General features: G+C 45.6%; 1 protein-coding gene across 3 annotated transcripts in view; it reads right to left on the minus strand.

The window, feature by feature from the left end:
- The window catches only part of grip2b (glutamate receptor interacting protein 2b), a 205,900-nt gene that overhangs the window by 158,194 nt on the left and 25,797 nt on the right, over positions 1 to 21,909 (minus strand). The window contains exon 1 of one of the 3 annotated variants that reach the window (XM_042324860.1): positions 12,776 to 13,010. The exons of the other annotated variants lie outside the window; for them this stretch is intronic. Coding sequence (XP_042180794.1) covers positions 12,776 to 12,815 — 40 coding nt within the window. The 5' untranslated portion in view covers positions 12,816 to 13,010. Of the gene's footprint in view, positions 1 to 12,775; positions 13,011 to 21,909 lie in introns of those variants that run through there. 3 annotated transcript variants of the gene reach the window in all.

Below are 21,909 nucleotides of genomic sequence, written 5' to 3' on the forward strand. Positions count from 1 at the left end.
AGAAGAAGCACATTAAGGTCCTGGAGTGGCCTAGCCAGTCTCCAGACCTTAATCCCATAGAAAATCTGTGGAGGGAGCTGAAGGTTCCAGTTGCCAAACGTCAGCCTAGAAACCTTAATGACTTGGAGAAGATCTGCAAAGAGGAGTGGGACAAAGTCCCTCCTGAGATGTGTGCAAACCTGGTGGCCAACTACAAGAAACGTCTGACCTCTGTGATTGCCAACAAGGGTTTTGCCACCAAGTACTAAGTCATGTTTTGCAGAGGGTTCAAATACTTATTTCTCTTATTAAAATGCAAATAAATTTATAACATTTTTGACATGGGTTTTTCTGGATTTTTTTTTTCTCTCACTGTTCAAATAAACCTACCATTAAAATTATAGACGGATCATTTCTTTGTCAGTGGGCAAACGTACAAAATCAGCAGGGGACCAAATACTTTTTCCCTCAGTGTACATATAAATATATAGATGAGCGATGGCCGAACGGCAAAGGCAGGATGCAGTAGATGGTATAGAGTACAGTATATACATATGAGATGAGTAATGTAGGGTATGTAAACATTATATAAAGTGGCATTGTTTAAAGTGACCAGTGATACATTTATTACATCCAATGTTTAATTATTAAAGTGGCTAGAGATTTGAGTCAGTATGTTAGCAGGAGCCACTCTATGTTAGTGGTGGCTGTTTAACAGTCTGATGGCCTTGAGATAGAAGCTGTTTTTCAGTCTCTCGGTCCCAGCTTTGATGCACCTGTACTGACCTCGCCTTCTGGATGATAGCGGGGTGAACAGGCAGTGTGTCACGACTCTGACCGAAGGTGGCTCCCTTTCCCGTTCGGGTGGCGCTCGGCGGTCGTCGTCGCCGGCCTACTAGCTGCCAATTATTATTTTCTCCCCCTCCTTATGTGTTTATTGAGTACACCTGTTTTGAGTTGGTTATAATTAGTGAGGCTTTATTAGTCAGCCGGCCCGCCTGGTTCTTTGTGCGGGATTGATTATTGTAACCTTGGTGTTTGCATTAGATGTACATGTTCGTGTATTTAGTGCTAGACTGTTTTCGTTTCCCTGTGTCTGGGGCATTTGGTTTGAGCACCCGTAAGTGGGGGGACCGTAGTTCACCGTGTGTGCATTAAAGTAGCACTTTATTGAACTCTGCTTTCCTGCGCCTGATTTCACCCTCACGACACCCAGGACCTTACACAGTGGCTCGGGTGTTTGTTGTCCTTGATTATCTTTTTGTCCTTCCTGTGACATCGGATGCTGTAGGTGTCCTGGAGGGCAGGTAGTTTGCCCCCGGTGATGCGTTGTGCAGACCTCACTACCCTCTGGAGAGCCTTACGGTTGTGGGCGGAGCAGCTGTCGTAACAGGCTGTGATACAGCCCAACAGGATGCTCTCGGTTGTGCATCTGTAAAAGTTTGTGTATTTTTGGTGACAAGCCAAATTTCTTCAGCCTCCTGAGGTTGAAGAGGCGCTGTTGCGCCTTCTTCACCACGCTGTCTATGTGGGTGGACGCCGAGGAACTTAAAACTTACTACCCTCTTCACTACTGTTCCATCAATGTGGATCAACGCCGAGGAATTTTATGGAGAACTTTATGGAGCCTTGTTTCCAGATTATGCTTGTTAAGATCCCCAGCTACAATAAATGCAGCTCAGGATATGTGGTTTCCAGTTTACATGAAGTTCTTTCAGGGCCATCGAGGTGTCTGCTTAGGGGGATGTTGGTTTGGCTGGACTGTGATTATAATCTACGAGAATTCTCTTGGTAGATAATGCGGTGAGCGTTTGATTGTAAGGAATTCTAGGTCAGGTGAACAAAAGGATTTGAGTTCCTGTATGTTGTTATGATCACACCACGAGTCGTTAATCATAAGGCATACACCCCCGCCCCTCTTCTTACCAGCGAGGTGTTTGTTTCTGTCGGCACGATGCTTAAAGAAACTAGGTGGCTGCACCGACTCAGATATCTGATAACGTATCCCGAGTGAGCCATGTTTCCGTGAAACAGAGAATGTTACAATCTCTGATGTCTCTCTGGTAGGCAACCCTTGCTTGGATTTTGTCTACCTTGTTGTCAAGAGACTGGACATTGGCTAGTAGTATTCTCGGGAGTGGTGGGAGATGTGCCCGTCTTCAGAGCCTGACCAGAAGACCGCTCCGTCTGCCCCTTCTGGGGAGCCTTTGTTTTGGGTCGCCTGCTGGGATCCGATCCATTGTCCTGCGTGGTGGAACAAACAGAGGATCCGCTTCGGGAAAGTCGTATTCCTGGTCGTAATGTTGGTGAGTTGACGTTGCTCTTATATCCAATAGTTCCTCCCAGCTGTATGTAATAAGACTTAAGATTTCCTGGGGTAACAGTGTAAGAAATAATACATTAAAAAAAAAATACTGCATAGTTTCCTAAGAACGCGAAGTGAGGCGGCCATCACTGTCGACGCCAGATGTACTCTTCTAATGACTCAGATGAACTGGGTACTATGTTTTCCCATGGATCTATTCTAAAGACTCAGATGAACTGGGTACTATGTTTTCCCATGGATCTATTCTAATGACTCAGATGAACTGGGTACTATGTTTTCCCATGGATCTATTCTAATGACTCAGATGAACTGGGTACTATGTTTTCCCATGGATCTATTCTAATGACTCGGATGAACTGGGTACTATGTTTTCCCATGGATCTATTCTAATGACTCAGATGAACTGGGTACTATGTTTTCCCATCTATTCTAATGACTCAGATGAACTGGGTACTATGTTTTCCCATGGATCTATTCTAATGACTCAGATGAACTGGGTACTATGTTTTCCCATCTATTCTAATGACTCAGATGAACTGGGTACTATGTTTTCCCATGGATCTATTCTAAAGACTCAGAGATGATGACTAATCTTTGCTTAGAGCTGAAAACTTGCGTTAGCTCCCCGATGTGTGATGAACTGGTACTAAACTAGTAGACTACCACTTTCCCCATGGAGCTACTGAAGTGTCCTTATACTCTCTGGGGTAATATAACATGCAAGCTGATCCAGGACTACCTGACATGATGACTCCTTGCTGTCCCCAGTCCACCTGGCCATGCTGCTGCTCCAGTTTCAACTTCCACCTGACTGTGCTGCTGCTCCAGTTTCAACTGTTCTGCCTTATTATTATTCGACCATGCTGGTCATTTATGAACATTTGAACATCTTGGCCATGTTCTGTTATAATCTCCACCCGGCACAGCCAGAAGAGGACTGGCCACCCCACATAGCCTGGTTCCTCTCTAGGTTTCTTCCTAGGTTTTGGCCTTTCTAGGGAGTTTTTCCTAGCCACCGTGCTTCTACACCTGCATTGCTTGCTGTTTGGGGTTTTAGGCTGGGTTTCTGTACAGCACTTTGAGATATCAGCTGATGTACGAAGGGCTATATAAATACATTTGATTTTGATTTGAAGCTGATATAAGCAGTGGAGTAGTTATTCTGTCAGTGGAAGACTGTAGTACAATAGAATAAAGTACCTTAACTGTCTTCTCCATTGAACAACAGAAATGAGTATTTTGTGCTGTCACATTATCCAGACTAACATAGCAGAGCTGGAAGCAGCACGGAATCAGATTCAGTCACCCGTGGAGAGGGTTAAGGGCTAAAGTTCTCTGGCTCCAGTGAGTGGGCATACTTTAACTGTAGTTTCTCAACTTTTTTACAGTCTACTTTTCAGGATATATGTGTTTGGCTCCGGTACATACTTCACTGTGATTGGGCATACTTTAACTGTAGTTTCTCAACTTTTTTACAGTCTACTTTTCAGGATATATGTGTTTGGCTCCGGGACATACTTCACTGTGAGTGGGCATACTTTAACTGTAGTTTCTCAACTTTTTTACAGTCTACTTTTCAGGATATATGTGTTTGGCTCCGGGACATACTTCACTGTGAGTGGGCATACTTTAACTGTAGTTTCTCAACTTTTTTACAGTCTACTTTTCAGGATATATGTGTTTGGCTCCGGGACATACTTCACTGTGAGTGGGCATACTTTAACTGTAGTTTCTCAACTTTTTACTGTCTACTTTTCAGGATATTCTCTTATATGTGTTTGGCTCACGGTCTTTACGTGTAAGTGTCTACTGTCTACCTATGGCCTATGGCATACTGTTGAATAATGCTTTTTAAGTTTTTGTGTACCAAGCCCAAAAATAAATCTCAAAAAGCCCCCCAAAAAGCGATCATTTTACCATAGTCTCAACATGAACCGAGACGGTTCGATGAATCAGTCAAATAGATTTCATGAAGGCTTTTTTTTTTACATCAGCAGTGGTTAAAGACTTATGAAACACGAATAACAACCCCATTCAGTTCAATAGGTTGAGTAACATTTGTAAGCCAATCTGAAGCGGTTTATTTTTCAACTAAGCATCTATTGAGTCCTACACAGGTGTGCTACACAAGGCTATAGGGTCCAACAATACTGAAATGCGTCAAACAATTTTCAAGCAAGAATTCAATTGATGGATTGGCCAGGAAACCACTTACTTCCATTTACTGCTGAACACTGCATTTCACTGATAGAATACACCACACAGCACAACATGGTGGCAACAAAGCAGTACGGAATTACGTCTCTATTTTCAGAGATGCTGAATGTTCTTTGCTACAATAATCAGTCTTCATTCTTTAGGAAAGCTGTTGTATTCATCTCTAATGTGAATGATAAGAGATGCACTTGACAACAACAAGCTTGCACCGCATACCCACACACACACACACATACCCACACACACACTCACATACCCACACACACACACATACCCACACACACACACATACCCACACACACACACATACCCACACACACACACACATACCCACATACCCACACACACACACATACCCACACACACACACACATTCCCACACACACACACATACCCACACACACACACACACACACACACACACATACCCGCACACATACCCACACACACACACATACCCACACACACACACACATACCCACCCACACACACACACCCACACACACACACACATACCCACACACACACATACCCACACACATACCCACACACACACACATACCCACACACACACACATACCCACACACACACACACACACACACACACACACACCCACACACACACACGCACCCACACACACACACGCACGCACACACTCACACACACACACACACACACACACGCAAGCACACACATATACACACACACACACACACACACGCAAGCACACACATATACACACAAACACTTCAATCAGTTATCACACGGCCACTGCAATTTCCTGCCTCAAAATGCTTGATAATATATATTATGATAAAAGGAAACACTGCAGGCGTTATGATGACCTATTGTCTAATCCTTTTTTTTACACAGATCAAATAAAATCAAAGTTTATTTGTCACGTCGCGCCGAATACAACAGGTGTAGTAGTGAAGTGCTTATTTACAGGCTCTAACCAATGGTGTGAGGACAAAAAGGTGTGTGTGTGTGTGTGTGTGTGTGTGTGTGTGTGTGTGTGTGTGTGTGTGTGTGTGTGTGTGTGTGTGTGTGTGTGTGTGTGTGTAGGTAAGTAAAGAAATATAACAACAGTAAAAAGACATTTGAAAAAAGAGTAGCAAGGCTATATACAGACACCTGTTAGTCAGGCTTATTGAGGTAGTATGTACATGTAGCTATATACAGACACCTATTAGTCAGGCTTATTGAGGTAGTATGTACATGTAGCTATATACAGACACCTGTTAGTCAGGCTGATTGAGGTAGTATGTACATGTAGCTATATACAGACACCTGTTAGTCAGGCTGATTGAGGTAGTATGTACATGTAGCTATATACAGACACCTATTAGTCAGGCTTATTGAGGTAGTATGTACATGTAGCTATATACAGACACCTGTTAGTCAGGCTTATTGAGGTAGTATGTACATGTAGGTATTGTTAAAGTGACTGTGCATATAATGATGAACAGAGAGTAGCAGAAGCGTAAAAAGAGGGGTTGGCGGGTGGTGGGACACAATGCAAATAGTCCGGGTAACCATTTGGTTACCTGTTCAGGTGTCTTATGGCTTGGGGGTAAAAACTGTTGAGAAGCCTTTTTGTCCTAGACTTGGCACCCCGGTACCGCTTGCCATTCGGTAGTAGAAAGAACAGTCTATGACTGGGGTGGCTGGGGTCTTTGACAATTTGTATGGCCTTCCTCTGACACCGCCTGGTGTAGAGCTCCTGGATGGCAGGCAGCTTTGCCCCAGTGATGTACTGGGCCGTACGCACTACCCTCTGAAGTGCCTTGCGGTCAGAGGCCGAGCAATTGCCGTACCAGGCAGTGATGCAACCGGTCAGGATGCTCTCGATGTTGCAGCTGTAGAACCTTTTGAGGATCTCAGGAACCATGCCAAATCTTTTTTGTTTCCTGAGGGGGAATAGGCTTTGTCGTGCCCTCTTCACAACTGTCATGGTGCGTTTGGACCAATCTAGTTTGTTGCTGATGTGGACACCAAGGAATTTGAAGCTCTCAACCTGCTCCACTGCAGCCCCGTCGATGAGAATGGGGACGTGCTCGGTGCTCCTTTTCCTGTAGTCCACAGTCATCTCCTTAGTCTTGGTTACGTTGAGGTTGTTATTCTGGCACCACCGGGCCAGGTCTCTGACCTCCTCCCTATAGGCTGTCTAGTCGTTGTCGGTGATCAGGCCTACCACTGTTCTGTCATCAGCAAGCTCCAGTGTTGAGGATCAGAGTGGCAGATGTGTTGCCCTCACCACCTGGGGGCGGCCTGTCAGGAAGTCCAGGATCCAGTTGCAGAGGGAGGTGTTTAGTCCCAGGATCCTTAGCTTGGTGATGAGCTTTGAGGATACTATGGTGTTGAACGCTAGGCTGTAGTAAATGAATAACATTCTCACATAGGTGTTCCTTTTGTCCAGGTGGGAAAGGGCAGTGTGGAGTGCAATAGAGACTGCATCATCTGTGGATCTGTTTGGGCGGTATGCAAATTGGAGTGGGTCCAGGGTTTCTGGGATAATGGTGTTGATGTGAGCCATGACCAGCGTTTCAATGGGCCCCTAAGAAGGGAGGGCTCCTAAGAAGGGAGGGCTCCTAAGAAGGGAGGACCCCTAAGAAGGGAGGGCTCCTAAGAAGGGAGGGCTCCTAAGAAGGGAGGGCCCAATAAGAAGGGAGGGCCCAATAAGAAGGGAGGGCCCCTAAGAAGGGAGGGCCCCTAAGAAGGGAGGGCTCCTAAGAAGGGAGGGCCCCTAAAAAGGGAGGGCCCCTAAGAAGGGTTAGCCCCTAAGAAGGGAGGGCCCCTAAGAAGGGTTGGCCCCTAAGAAGGGCGTCCCCAATAAGAAGGGAGGACTCCTAAGAAGGGAGGGCCCCTAAGAAGGGCGTCCCCAATAAGAAGGGAGGGCCCCTAAGAAGGGAGGGCCCAATAAGAAGGGAGGGCCCCTAAGAAGGGCATCCCCAATAAGAAGGGAGGGCTCCTAAGAAGGGAGGGCCCAATAAGAAGGGAGGGCCCCTAAGAAGGGAGGGCCCCTAAGAAAGGAGGGCCCAATAATAAGGTAGGGCCCAATAATAGGGGAGGACTCAATAGGAAGGCAGGGCCGCTCAGAAGGGATGGCCCCTTAGAAGGGAGGGCCCCTAAGTCTGTCTCTCTCCATCTCCACGTATGGGAAATGACAAAAGGTGGTGCCATGAAGATGGTGAATTGTTTAAGAAGATGAGTGTGATAAATTAAATTTGTTCTTAAGTAGTCAGTGATTGGTCATAGACATAGAGAAGATAGGAGGATGATAGAGAGAGGAGGAGTCTGGCCCTAACACTGTCTCTCTCTATCCACCACTCTGGCCCTAACACTGTCTCTATATATCCACCACTCTGGCCCTAACACTGTCTCTCTTCTGTCTCTCTCCACAGGTTTGTGGGCAACAATAGGACACAACAAGACATGAGGGGAGATTGTTTAAGCAGATGGAGGAACCAGTTATTTATTTGCAAGTAGTTACGAGGTATTACCTCAGAGTAAGAACAGTAGAATGCTATCAGGACAAGAACTGGGGATAGATTAATGGTTGTACTTCTTGCTAGGAAAATGACATGAATGCCAACCGATACCTGATTAACAGGCCTGATGCCTGATTAACAGGCCTGATGCCTGAATAACAGGCCTGACGCCTGAATAACAGGCCTGATGCCTGATTAACAGGCCTGATGCCTGAATAACAGGCCTGATGCCTGAATAACAGGCATGATGCCTGAATAACAGGCCTGATGCCTGAATAACAGGCCTGATGCCTGAATAACAGGGCTAATGACAGAATAACAGGCCAGATGCCTGATTAACAGGCCTGATACCTGAATAACAGGGCTGATGACAGAATAACAGGCCAGATGCCTGATTAACATGCCTGATGCCTGAATAACAGGGCTGATGACAGAATAACAGGCCTGATGCCTGAATAACATGCATGATTCCTGAATAACAGGCCAGATGCCTGATTAACATGCCTGATGCCTGATTAACATGCCTGATGCATGAATAACAGGCCTGATAGCTGAATAACATGCATGATGCCTGAATAACAGGCCAGATGCCGATTAACATGCCTCATGCCTGAATAACAGGGCTGATGACAGAATATCAGGGCTGATGACAGAATAACAGGGCTGATGCCTGAGTAACAGGGCTGATGCCTCAATAACAGGGCTAACAGCTTTCAAGTACTGTCAGTTCACTACTGCATCAAAATCGAATGTCCATGTCCATCAAACGGTAAAATTGAATTACTTGGGTCGCTTTGCAGTATGTCGTTTGCCATTCATTTCACAAGCATCTGTTAGCTTATAAGCTAACACAGCCTAAAGAGTCTATCAAGACACCTGTAAAATCCTCCCTTCTAGGCAGCAAGGCTAACCCAGCTGTTTCAAATGACACCTATTCCCTGTGTAGAGCACTACATTTCTCTAAAACAACACCCTATTCCCTGTGTAGTGCACTAATTTTCTCAAAAAATAGAACATTACCCAGGGTAGAACATTACTCAGGGTAGAACATTACTCAGGGTAGAACATTACCAGCGTAGAACATTACCCAGGGTAGAACATTACTCAGGGTAGAACATTACCCAGGGTAGAACATTACCCAGGGTAGACCATTACCCAAGGTAGAAATTTTACCTGGGTAGAACATTACCCAGGGTAGAACATTACCCTGGTAAACCATTACCAGGGTAGAACATTACCCAGGGTAGAACATTACCCGGGGTAGAACATTACCCAGGGGAGAACATTACCCAGGGGAGAACATTACCCAGGGGAGAACAAATCCCAGGGTAGAACATTACCCAGGGTAGACATTACCAAGGGAAGAACATTACCCAGGGTAGAACATTACCAGGGTAGAACATTACCCAGGGTAGAACATTACCCAGGGTAGAACATTACCCAGGGTAGTGTAGCATGACTACTGTCTCTGCTCCTAACCTAACCACAATGTGCTACAGACCTGGTCTACCATGCTGGGAACACAGCTCCCGGACTACTTCTGACTAGCCCCTATGGATCCTGGTCAAGAGTAGTGCACTAAACAGTGAACAGGGTGCCATTTGGGATGCATTGCCCTGGAGGATTCACACAGACGATATGAGTTTTGCGAGGACCAAAGGGATTGATTGTGGTTAATATATGGAGAGTCAGTCCGACAAGATAATATTGAAATTAGGATATGATTAATAGTAAATTACATTTCAACATTTTCCCCACAGCTACTTCCACTTGAACTAGCATGCCACACATGGTCTGGGTCACTGCGTTACAATGTCAGTTGATATACAATCTTACAAACTGGGTGGTTCGAGCCCTGAATGCTGATTGGCTGACAGCCGTGCTAAAAATACATATTTTGTCATACCCGTGGTATTCAATCTTACCAAAATTTTGTTAGTCCGGGAGCTGTGTTCACAGCATGGTTGGGTTAGGAGCAGAGACAGTAGTGTGTTCACAGCATGGTTGGGTTAGGAGCAGAGACAGTAGTGTGTTCACAGCATGGTTGGGTTAGGAGCAGAGACGGTGTGTCACAGCATGGTTGGGTTAGGAGCAGAGACAGTAGTGTGTTCACAGCATGGTTGGGTTAGGAGCAGAGACAGTAGTGTGTTCACAGCATGGTTGGGTTAGGAGCAGAGACAGTAGTGTGTTCACAGCATGGTTGGGTTAGGAGCAGAGACAGTAGTGTGTTCACAGCATGGTTGGGTTAGGAGCAGAGACAGTAGTGTGTTCACAGCATGGTTGGGTTAGGAGCAGAGACAGTAGTGTGTTCACAGCATGGTTGGGTTAGGAGCAGAGACAGTAGTGTGTTCACAGCATGGTTGTTAGGAGCACAGCATGGTTGGTTGTTAGGAGCAGAGACAGTAGTGTGTTCACAGCATGGTTGGGTTAGGAGCAGAGACAGTAGTGTGTTCACAGCATGGTTGGGTTAGGAGCAGAGACAGTAGTGTGTTCACAGCATGGTTGTTAGGAGCAGAGACAGCATGGTTGGGTTAGGAGCAGAGACAGTAGTGTGTTCACAGCATGGTTGGGTTAGGAGCAGAGACAGTAGTGTGTTCACAGCATGGTTGGGTTAGGAGCAGCAGAGACAGTAGTGTGTTCACAGCATGGTTGGGTTAGTGAGCATGGTTGGGTTAGAGCAGAGACAGTAGTGTGTTCACAGCATGGTTGGGTTAGGAGCAGAGACAGTAGTGTGTTCACAGCATGGTTGGGTTAGGAGCAGAGACAGTAGTGTGTTCACAGCATGGTTGGGTTAGGAGCAGAGACAGTAGTGTGTTCACAGCATGGTTGGGTTAGGAGCAGAGACAGTTGTGTTCACAGCATGGTTGGTGTTCAGCAGAGACAGTAGTGTGTTCACAGCATGGTTGGGTTAGGAGCAGAGACAGTACTGTGTTCACAGCATGGTTGGGTTAGGAGCAGAGACAGTAGTGTGTTCACAGCATGGTTGGGTTAGGAGCAGAGACAGTAGTGTGTTCACAGCATGGTTGGGTTAGGAGCAGAGGTTTTTTCCTCCCTTCTGTTATGTACATCAGTGAAGATAAACTTAGCTTAGTGTCTAAGAAAATCGGTATTTATTTTTTTGCTTTCAATTTAACTTTCTACGCGTGTAAATAGATAATAGAATAGTGCCTTAATTTTTTATTTGCATTTTATTTTCACTACCGTAAAATTAACAAATCAAGAAAAGCACAATTGAAGTCTGGCGGGTAAATCATACCAAGATTGTTTTTGGCATTATTTTGTTTAGAATAACCACAAGTACAATGCAATAAACAACCCTGACAGTGTGAAAAATGTTGTACAGTGAAGCATGAATGTATCCAAGATTCCTCCACCATTGTCTAAAACCGAAGAAAAGAGTAGAGAGAGACAAGAGGAATTACTACTATATTTCACATGTAACACATCACAACGACAGGGCTTACCAACATGTAACACACCACAACGACAGGGCTTACCAACATGTAACACACCACAACGACAGGGCTTACCAACATGTAACACACCACAACGACAGGGCTTACCAACATGGAACACCACAACAACAGGGCTTACCAACATGTAACACACCACAACGACAGGGCTTACCAACATGGAACACCACAACAACAGGGCTTACCAACATGTAACACACCACAACGACAGGGCTTACCAACATGGAACACATCACAACGACAGGGCTTACCCACATTTAACAAACACCACAACGACAGGGTTTACCAACATGGAAGAAACACCACAACGACAGGGCTTACCCACATTTAACAAACACCACAACGACAGGGTTTACGAACATGGAAGAAACACCACAACGACAGGGCTTACCAACATGTAACACTCCACAACGACAGGGCTTACCAACATGGAAGACACACCACAACAACAGGGCTTTCCTAGGGCTTACCTAATTGTAACAAACACCACAATGACAGGGCTTTCCTAGGGCTTACCTAATTGTAACAAACACAACAATGACAGGGCTTTCCTAGGGCTTACCTAATTGTAACAAATACCACAACGACAGGGCTTTCCTAGGGCTTACCTAATTGTAACAAACACAACAATGACAGGGCTTTCCTAGGGCTTACCTAATTGTAACAAACACAACAATGACAGGGCTTTCCTAGGGCTTACCTAATTGTAACAAACACCACAATGACAGGGCTTTCCCAGGGCTTACCTAATTGTAACAAACACCACAATGACAGGGCTTTCCTAGGGCTTACCTAATTGTAACAAACACAACAATGACAGGGCTTTCCTAGGGCTTACCTAATTGTAACAAACACCACAATGACAGGGCTTTCCTAGGGCTTACCTAATTGTAACAAACACAACAATGACAGGGCTTTCCTAGGGCTTACCTAATTGTAACAAACACCACAATGACAGGGCTTTCCTAGGGCTTACCTAATTGTAACAAACACCACAATGACAGGGCTTTCCTAGGGCTTACCTAATTGTAACAAACACAACAATGACAGGGCTTTCCTAGGGCTTACCTAATTGTAACAAACACAACAACGACAGGGCTTTCCTAGGGCTTACCTAATTGTAACAAACACAACAATGACAGGGCTTTCCTAGGGCTTACCTAATTGTAACAAACACCACAATGACAGGGCTTTCCTAGGGCTTACCTAATTGTAACAAACACAACAATGACAGGGCTTTCCTAGGGCTTACCTAATTGTAACAAACACAACAATGACAGGGCTTACCAAAGCTGTTTTTCACGTCCCTCCTTAGACCACACAGCATGACTACAGAACAGTGCCTGGAGGGTTCTCAGAGCATCCAAAGAAAAATCAAAGAATCAGACACTGGTTGAGGTGTATCTAGCAGAGTCCAGGTGGCGACAGTATGTTTTCAGAGCCTCCAGTTGTATCGAGCAGAGTTTAGAGTACAGATCGTGCAACACAGTCTAAGTCAGTGTGAAGTTCCAGACACCCACTCCCTCCCGTCTTGTGCACCTTCTCCCTCCCTCTCTCTCGCAATCTCTCTTGTCTCTCTCTCCCTCCTCTCTCTCTCTCTCTCCCTCCTCTCTCTCTCTCTCTCACTCTCTCTCTACCTGTCTCTCTTACTCTCTCTCCGTCTCTCTCCCTCTCTCCTCTCTCTCTCCCTGTCCCTCTCTCTCGTCTCCCTCCCACCCTCCCTGTCTCTCTCTCTCAATTCAATTCAGGGGGCTTTTCTCTTTCTCACCCTCTCCAGCCGTACCATTCACCAGGAAGTAGTCCTGCTTCTATGGCTGCACCTCATCATCCCTTATCTTCTCCTCCCATGGACTAGAGGAGATTTATTCTCTCTCTTCATGTGACGCACAAGTCTCTCTCTCTCTCTCTCTCTCTCTCTCTCTCTCTCTCTCACAACAACAGGCTGAAGTAGCTCCTTCACACTCACACCCTGGTTGATTTCAAGCAGATAGGTTTCAAGAAATGCTCCACTGCCTCTGCCACAGAAAGGTTTCCAATGAGCACCATGTCTTCAAGTGTCCTCATGAGACAGGTTCTCTCTCTCTCTCTCTCTCGCTCTCTCTCGCTCTCTCTCTCTCGCTCTCTCTCTCTCTCTCTCTCTCTCTCTCTCTCTCTCGCTCTCTCTCTCTCTCGCTCTCTCTCTCTCGCTCTCTCTCTCTCTCTCTCTCTCTCTCTCTCTCTATATATATATATATATATATACAGTGGGGCAAAAAAGTATTTAGTCAGATGAGAGAGGCCTGTAATGTTCATCATAGGTACACTTCAACTATGACAGACAAAATGAGAAAAAAAATCCAGAAAATCACATTGTAGGATTTTTTATGAATTTATTTGCAAATTATGGTGGAAAATAAGTATAAAAAATAAGTACAAACAAGCAAGATTTCTGGCTCTCAGAGACCTGTAACTTCTTCTTTAAGAGGCTCCTCTGTCCTCCACTCGTTACCTGTATTAATGGCACCTGTTTGAACTTGTTATCAGTATAAAAGACACCTGTCCACAACCTCAAACAGTCACACTCCAAACTCCACTATGGCTAAGACCAAAGAGCTGTCAAACGACACCAGAAACAAAATTGTAGACCTGCACCAGGCTGGGAAGACTGAATCTGCAATAGGTAAGCAGCTTGGTATACTGGTATACATTCTGGTATATCTTCTGGTATACTGGTATATATTCTGGTAAATTGGTATATATTCAGGTATACTGGTATATATTCTGGTATATTGGTATATATTCTGGTATATTGGTATATATTCTGGTATATATTCTGGTATATTGGTATATCTTCTGGTATATTGGTATATATACTGGTATATATTATGGTATACTGGTATATATTCTGGTATATTGGTATATATTCTGGTATATTGGTATATATTCTGGTATATTGGTATATATTCTGATATACTGGTATATATATTATGGTATACTGGTATATATTATGGTATATTGACTAATTTGTTAAGAATTGTTGATGAGTAAAATTGAAAATGAATGACCAGTTAGAACAGGACGAGTCAGACCTGTAGAAGGCTGGACCAGTTAGAACAGGATGAGTCAGACCTGTAGAAGGCTGAACTAGTTAGAACAGGATGAGTCAGACCTGTAGAAGTCTGAACTAGTTAGAACAGGATGAGTCCGACCCGTAGAAGTCTGAACTAGTTAGAACAGGATGAGTCAGACCTGTAGAAGGCTGGATCAGTTAGAACAGGATGAGTCAGACCTGTAGAAGGCTGGACCAGTTAGAACAGGATGAGTCAGACCTGTAGAAGTCTGAACTAGTTAGAACAGGATGAGTTCAGACCTGTAGAAGGCTGGACCAGTTAGAACAGGATGAGTCAGACCCGTAGAAGGCTGGACCAGTTAGAACAGGATGAGTCAGACCCGTAGAAGGCTGGACCAGTTAGAACAGGATGAGTCAGACCTGTAGAAGTCTGAACTAGTTAGAACAGGATGAGTCAGACCTGTAGAAGGCTGCACTAGTTAGAACAGGATGAGTCAGACCTGTAGAAGGCTGAACCAGTTAGAACAGGATGAGTCAGACCCGTAGAAGAATGGACCAGTTAGAACAGGATGAGTCAGACCCGTAGAAGGCTGAACTAGTTAGAACAGGATGAGTTCAGACCTGTAGAAGGCTGAACTAGTTAGAACAGGATGAGTCAGACCTGTAGAAGTCTGAACTAGTTAGAACAGGATGAGTTCAGACCTGTAGAAGGCTGGACCAGTTAGAACAGGATGAGTCAGACCCGTAGAAGGCTGGATCAGTTAGAACAGGATGAGTTCAGACCTGTAGAAGTCTGAACTAGTTAGAACAGGATGAGTCAGACCTGTAGAAGGCTGGACCAGTTAGAACAGGATGAGTCAGACCTGTAGAAGGCTGGACCAGTTAGAACAGGATGAGTCAGACCTGTAGAAGGCTGAACTAGTTAGAACAGGATGAGTTCAGACCTGTAGAAGGCTGCACTAGTTAGAACCAGGATGAGTCAGACCCGTAGAAGGCTGAACTAGTTAGAACAGGATAAGTCAGACCTGTAGAAGGCTGAACTAGTTAGAACAGGATGAGTCAGACCTGTAGAAGGCTGAACTAGTTAGAACAGGATGAGTCAGACCTGTAGAAGGCTGCACTAGTTAGAACAGGATGAGTCAGACCCGTAGAAGGCTGCACTAGTTAGAACAGGATGAGTCAGACCTGTAGAAGGCTGGACCAGTTAGAACAGGATGAGTCAGACCCGTAGAAGGCTGGACCAGTTAGAACAGGATGAGTCAGACCCGTAGAAGGCTGGACCAGTTAGAACAGGATGAGTCAGACCTGTAGAAGGCTGGACCAGTTAGAACAGGATGAGTCAGACCCGTAGAAGGCTGGACCAGTTAGAACAGGATGAGTCAGACCCGTAGAAGGCTGGACCAGTTAGAACAGGATGAGTCAGACCTGTAGAAGGCTGGACCAGTTAGAACAGGATGAGTCAGACCTGTAGAAGGCTGGACCAGTTAGAACAGGATGAGTCAGACCTGTAGAAGGCTGGAGTTAGAACAGGATGAGTCAGACCTGTAGAAGGCTGGACCAGTTAGAACAGGATGAGTCAGACCTGTAGAAGGCTGGACCAGTTAGAACAGGATGAGTCAGACCCGTAGAAGGCTGGACAGTTAGAACAGGATGAGTCAGACCTGTAGAAGGCTGGACCAGTTAGAACAGGATGAGTCAGACCTGTAGAAGGCTGGACCAGTTAGAACAGGATGAGTCAGACCTGTAGAAGGCTGGACCAGTTAGAACAGGATGAGTCAGACCTGTAGAAGGCTGGACCAGTTAGAACAGGATGAGTCAGACCTGTAGAAGGCTGGACCAGTTAGAACAGGATGAGTCAGACCTGTAGAAGTCTGAACTAGTTAGAACAGGATGAGTCAGACCCATAGAAGGCTGAACTAGTTAGAACAGGATGAGTCCGACCTGTAGAGGTCTGAACTAGTTAGAACAGGATGAGTCAGACCTGTAGAAGGCTGAACTAGTTAGAACAGGATGAGTCAGACCTGTAGAAGTCTGAACTAGTTAGAACAGGATGAGTCAGACCCGTAGAAGGCTGGATCAGTTAGAACAGGATGAGTCAGACCCGTAGAAGGCTGGATCAGTTAGAACAGGATGAGTCAGACCCGTAGAAGGCTGGACTAGTTAGAACAGGATGAGTCAGACCTGTAGAAGTCTGAACTAGTTAGAACAGGATGAGTCAGACCCGTACCCGAGGCTGGATCAGTTAGAACAGGATGAGTCAGACCTGTAGAAGTCTGGACTAGTTAGAACAGGATGAGTCAGACCCGTAGAAGGCTGAATCAGTTAGAACAGGATGAGTCAGACCTGTAGAAGTCTGAACTAGTTAGAACAGGATGAGTCAGACCCGTAGAAGGCTGGATCAGTTAGAACAGGATGAGTCAGACCTGTAGAAGTCTGAACTAGTTAGAACAGGATGAGTCAGACCCGTAGAAGGCTGAACTAGTTAGAACAGGATGAGTCAGACCTGTAGAAGTCTGAACTAGTTAGAACAGGATGAGTCAGACCCGTAGAAGGCTGGATCAGTTAGAACAGGATGAGTCAGACCTGTAGAAGGCTGGACCAGTTAGAACAGGATGAGTCAGACCCGTAGAAGGCTGGAACTAGTTAGAACAGGATGAGTCAGACCTGTAGAAGGCTGGACCAGTTAGAACAGGATGAGTCAGACCTGTAGAAGGCTGGACCAGTTAGAACAGGATGAGTCTGACCTGTAGAAGGCTGGACCAGTTAGAACAGGATGAGTCAGACCTGTAGAAGGCTGGACCAGTTAGAACAGGATGAGTCAGACCCGTAGAAGGCTGGACCAGTTAGAACAGGATGAGTTCAGACCTGTAGAAGGCTGGACTAGTTAGAACAGGATGAGTCAGACCCGTAGAAGGCTGGACTAGTTAGAACAGGATGAGTCAGACCTGTAGAAGGCTGCACTAGTTAGAACAGGATGAGTTCAGACCCGTAGAAGGCTGGACTAGTTAGAACAGGATGAGTCAGACCCGTAGAAGGCACTGTAAAGCATTTTCCATACCAAGCGGTGATGCAGCCAGTCAAGATGCTCTCAATGGTGCCGCTGTAGAACTTTTCGAACCCATTTGAGGGCCCATACCAAATCTTTTCAGCCTCCTGAGGCGGGATAACACTATTACAGAACATTGATGGTGACGCCATAATGACGTCATTGCAACCAGTTTTGCCCCCTGGGGAGTTTGCTTTCCTTCCTTCACGTACCTAAAAGATGATTCATTGGGTAACTTATGTCTTCACTAAGGTGTCTATTAAAACCTAAAATAGGGACACGGGGTAAATAGTGATTATCGGAACGGTTCAATATGTTATCGTTGTAGATTGCACCCTAAGTGATATTCCATCACCATTGAAATGGAAAGAAACCTCTTCTTATGAGACAGAATAAAATGGCGTCATTGTAACTAGGTCATAGAGACAGCCCTTCTTTGAGTGGTTTCTTCTTATTTTCCTCATCTTATAGCCTTTCATCCTTCTTTGAGTGTGTGTGTGTGTGTGTGTGTGTGTGTGTGTGTGTGTGTGTGTGTGTGTGTGTGTGTGTGTGTGTGCGTGCGTGCTTGCGTGTGTGTGTGTGTTGGGCATCCTATACTTTAGTATCTTGCCACGGCAACAGCCACGAACAGTGACTGGTGTAAGAAGTGTTCTTTTCCTTTATGGTGCTTGGTGAGTCTCTGGAGAGATTCTAATGAGTGACTCATCCTGATGGTTACAAAATGATGATGATGATGGCCTCAGAGGAACACTGCCCACACACATCAGCATTCAGGGTCCAATTCATTAGTGAACACGTAGCAAAAATGTTTCAAATTAAAATAAACAGAGGACAAATGTTCTTCTATTTGGTGTCTCACAAACTGGGGTGGCAGGTAGCATAGTGGTTAGAGCGTTGGGCCAGTCGGCAGGTAGCATAGTGGTTAGAGCGTTGGGCCAGTCGGCAGGTAGCATAGTGGTTAGAGCGTTGGGCCAGTCGGCAGGTAGCATAGTGGTTAGAGCGTTGGGCCAGTCGGCAGGTAGCATAGTGGTTAGAGCGTTGGGCCAGTCGGCAGGTAGCATAGTGGTTAGAGCGTTGGGCCAGTCGGCAGGTAGCATAGTGGTTAGAGCGTTGGGCCAGTCGGCAGGTAGCATAGTGGTTAGAGCGTTGGGCCAGTCGGTCGGTGGTTAGGTAGCATAGTGGTTAATGCGTGGTGCCAGTCGGCAGTTAGCATAGTGGTTAGAGCGTTGGGCCAGTCGGCAGGTAGCATAGTGGTTAGAGCGTTGGGCCAGTCGGCAGGTAGCATAGTGGTTAGAGCGTTGGGCCAGTCGGCAGGTAGCACAGTGGTTAGAGTGTTGGGCCAGTCGGCAGGTAGCATAGTGGTTAGAGTGTTGGGCCAGTCGACAGGTAGCATAGTGGTTAGAGCGTTGGGCCAGTAACCCAAAGGTTACTGGATCGAATCCCTGAGCTGACAAGGTCAAAATCTGTTGTTCTACCCCTGGACAAGGCAGTTAACCCACTGTTCCCCGGTAGGCCGTCATTGTAAATAAGAATTTGTTCTTAACTGACTTGCCTAGTTAGGTTAAAAAATATGACCCAGTTAGCTTATGAGGCTAGAGCCAGTAGGCCAATCGGCTTCCCTGACCATGTGACCTGACCCTTAACTTCAGAACACTGGGCATCACTAGAACTGGAAAGTGTTCCTTCCCTGACCAGGAAGTCCTGACCCTTAACTTCAGAACACTGGGCATCACTAGAAATGGAAAGTGTTCCTTCCCTGACCATGTGACCTGACCCTTAACTTAAGAATACTGGATTTGGAAAGTACCTTATACCTCTCACAATCGATCTTATCTTTAACTTCTGCATCTTTCTGTGTGGAGAGATTATGGAGTGACACAATATAGAAGAGCATCAACCTGCTAGCAAATGAATAAGGGGCTAAGAAATCTATTTAAAATACAACCAAGTAATAAATGACTGAATGGCTTCCAGACCATGATTGGCACCATGGAGTTCAATACATTCAACAGCTACTATAAAGCTATAAGGGATAAAAACGATTTTATTAAACGTCAAGCCAAGTCATTAAAAAAAGCAAAACAAATCCTTCAACATAGTATTGTCCTGGTTCACAGTCCCTGCTGTTGCTGTTCACACACTGCACACAAATAATGCACACTGCACACTACACACACAAATAATGCACACTACACACACACACACACACACTACACACACACACGCACACGCGCACACACACACACACACACAGCTCTCCTTTAACTAAGTGTCTTGCTACGAGACGTTGTGATATAGAGGAATAGCCATTAGAGAATCAGCAGGTTTCCCATAAGCTTCCACAATCACAGGCAGGCTGCTGCACTTGAAATGCAAATTGCTGTCCTCTAAAAAGCTGTTCTCTCTCTCTCTCTCTCTCTCAATTCAAAGGGCTTTATTGGCATGGGAAACATATGTGAACATTGCTAAAGCAACTGAAATAGACAATAAACAAAAGTGGAATAAACAATACAAAATGAACAATAAACATTACAATCACAAAAGTTCCAAAGGAATATAGGCACATCAAAAAGCAGTTCTCTCTCCCTTTATCTCTCTCTCACACACACTCCCACTCTCTCTCTCCCAATCCCCCTCTGCCTCTCTCTCATCCCCTCTCTCTCCCAAATACCCTCTCTGCCTCTCTCATCCCCTCTCTCTCCCAATCCCCCTCTCTCTCTCTCTCATCCCCTCTCTCCCAATCCCCCCCTCTCTCTCGCACTCCCCCTCTCTCTCTCTCTCTCTCTCTCTCTCTCTCTCTCCCACTCCCCCTCTCTCTCATCCCCTCTCTCTCCCACTCCCCTCCCTCTCTCTCTCCCCACTCCCCCTCTCTCTCATCCCCTCTCTCTCCCACTCCCCTCCCTCTCTCTCCTCTCTCTCCCACTCCCCTCCCTCTCTCTCCTCTCTCCCCCCCACTCCCCTCTCTCTCTCCCCACTCCCCCTCTCTCTCTCTCTCCCCTCCCCCTCTCTCATCATCCCTCTCTCTCCCACTCCCCTCCCTCTCTCTCCTCTCTCCCCCACTCCCCCTCTCTCTCCCTCTCTCTCTACAAAAAGCTGTTCTCTCTCTCCCACTCCCTCTCTCTCTCTCATCCCCTCTCTCTCCCACTCCCCCCTCTCTCTCTCTCTCTCTCCCACTCCCCTCTCCCTCTCTCCCCTCTCCCCTCTCTCTCTCTCCCTCTCATCTCTCTGCCACCCCCCACTCTCTCATTCCTCTAAAATGAGGGGTTCTGCATGGAGCATGGTGTACATCTTTCATTCTCTCTCTCCTCTACACAAAGCCTTGACATAATGGGGCCACATAACAGCATAACAGCATAATGGGGCCACATAACAGCATCATTTGTAGTTTGTTTTGCTTAGTTGCCCTTGTTTGATCATTTTGGAGACAGTAGTAAACAGTAGTCTTATCGGCTGTGTACCGTACAACAGGTCAACGCCCTCTGAAAGGCAGGAGAGGAGACAGGATGAGGTGTAACTGATGTAGGATCTTAATTTGGTCACCCTGTTGCAGGATAACATAAAGAGCCTTCGAAAGTCTAAAGTTTATCATTTGTAGGAGTTGAAAAATGTATCAACCGCTACAAAAAAAAAAGGTTGTCCATTAATCTGTGTTGTCTGTTCACACTGCTATGCTTTATCTTCACCAGGTCGCAGTTGCAAATGAGAACTTGTTCTCAACTAGCCTACCTGGTTAAATAAAGGTGAAATAAAAAAATAAAAATAAATTATAATCCACATAACAATTGACATTTCCTGTTGCTGCAGGATTATTTTCCTGCTGTGTGAAACTGGCTCAAATTAAGATTTGACATCTGTAGATTTATTGAGTTTACTAGGTACTATTTGTCTACCTGTCTGTCTAGTAGACTATTCTATTTGTCATATTGAACAGTAGTATAGATCAAAGCTCAACACAAATCCCAATACAACAGGTCAAAACTAAATCAAATCAAATTTTATTGGTCAAATACACATATTTAGCAGGTGTTATTGCGGGTGTAGCGAAATGCTTGTGTTCCTAGCTCCAACAGTGCAGTAATATCTAACAATCTAACAGTCTCCTGAGGGGGAAAAGGTGTTGTCGTCTCTTCACGACTGTCTTGGTGTGTTTGGACCATGATAGTTTGTTGGTGATGTGGACACCAAGGAACTTGAAACTCTCGACCCGCTCCACTACAGCCCTGTCGATGTTAATGGGGGCCTGTTCTGCCCTCCTTTTCCTGTAGTCCACAATCAGCTCCTTTGTCTTGATCACATTGAGGGAGAAGATGTTGTCCTGGCACCACA

The sequence above is a fragment of the Oncorhynchus tshawytscha genome, linkage group LG07 (assembly GCF_018296145.1).
Source record: "Oncorhynchus tshawytscha isolate Ot180627B linkage group LG07, Otsh_v2.0, whole genome shotgun sequence".
In the NCBI taxonomy this organism is placed as follows: domain Eukaryota; kingdom Metazoa; phylum Chordata; class Actinopteri; order Salmoniformes; family Salmonidae; genus Oncorhynchus; species Oncorhynchus tshawytscha.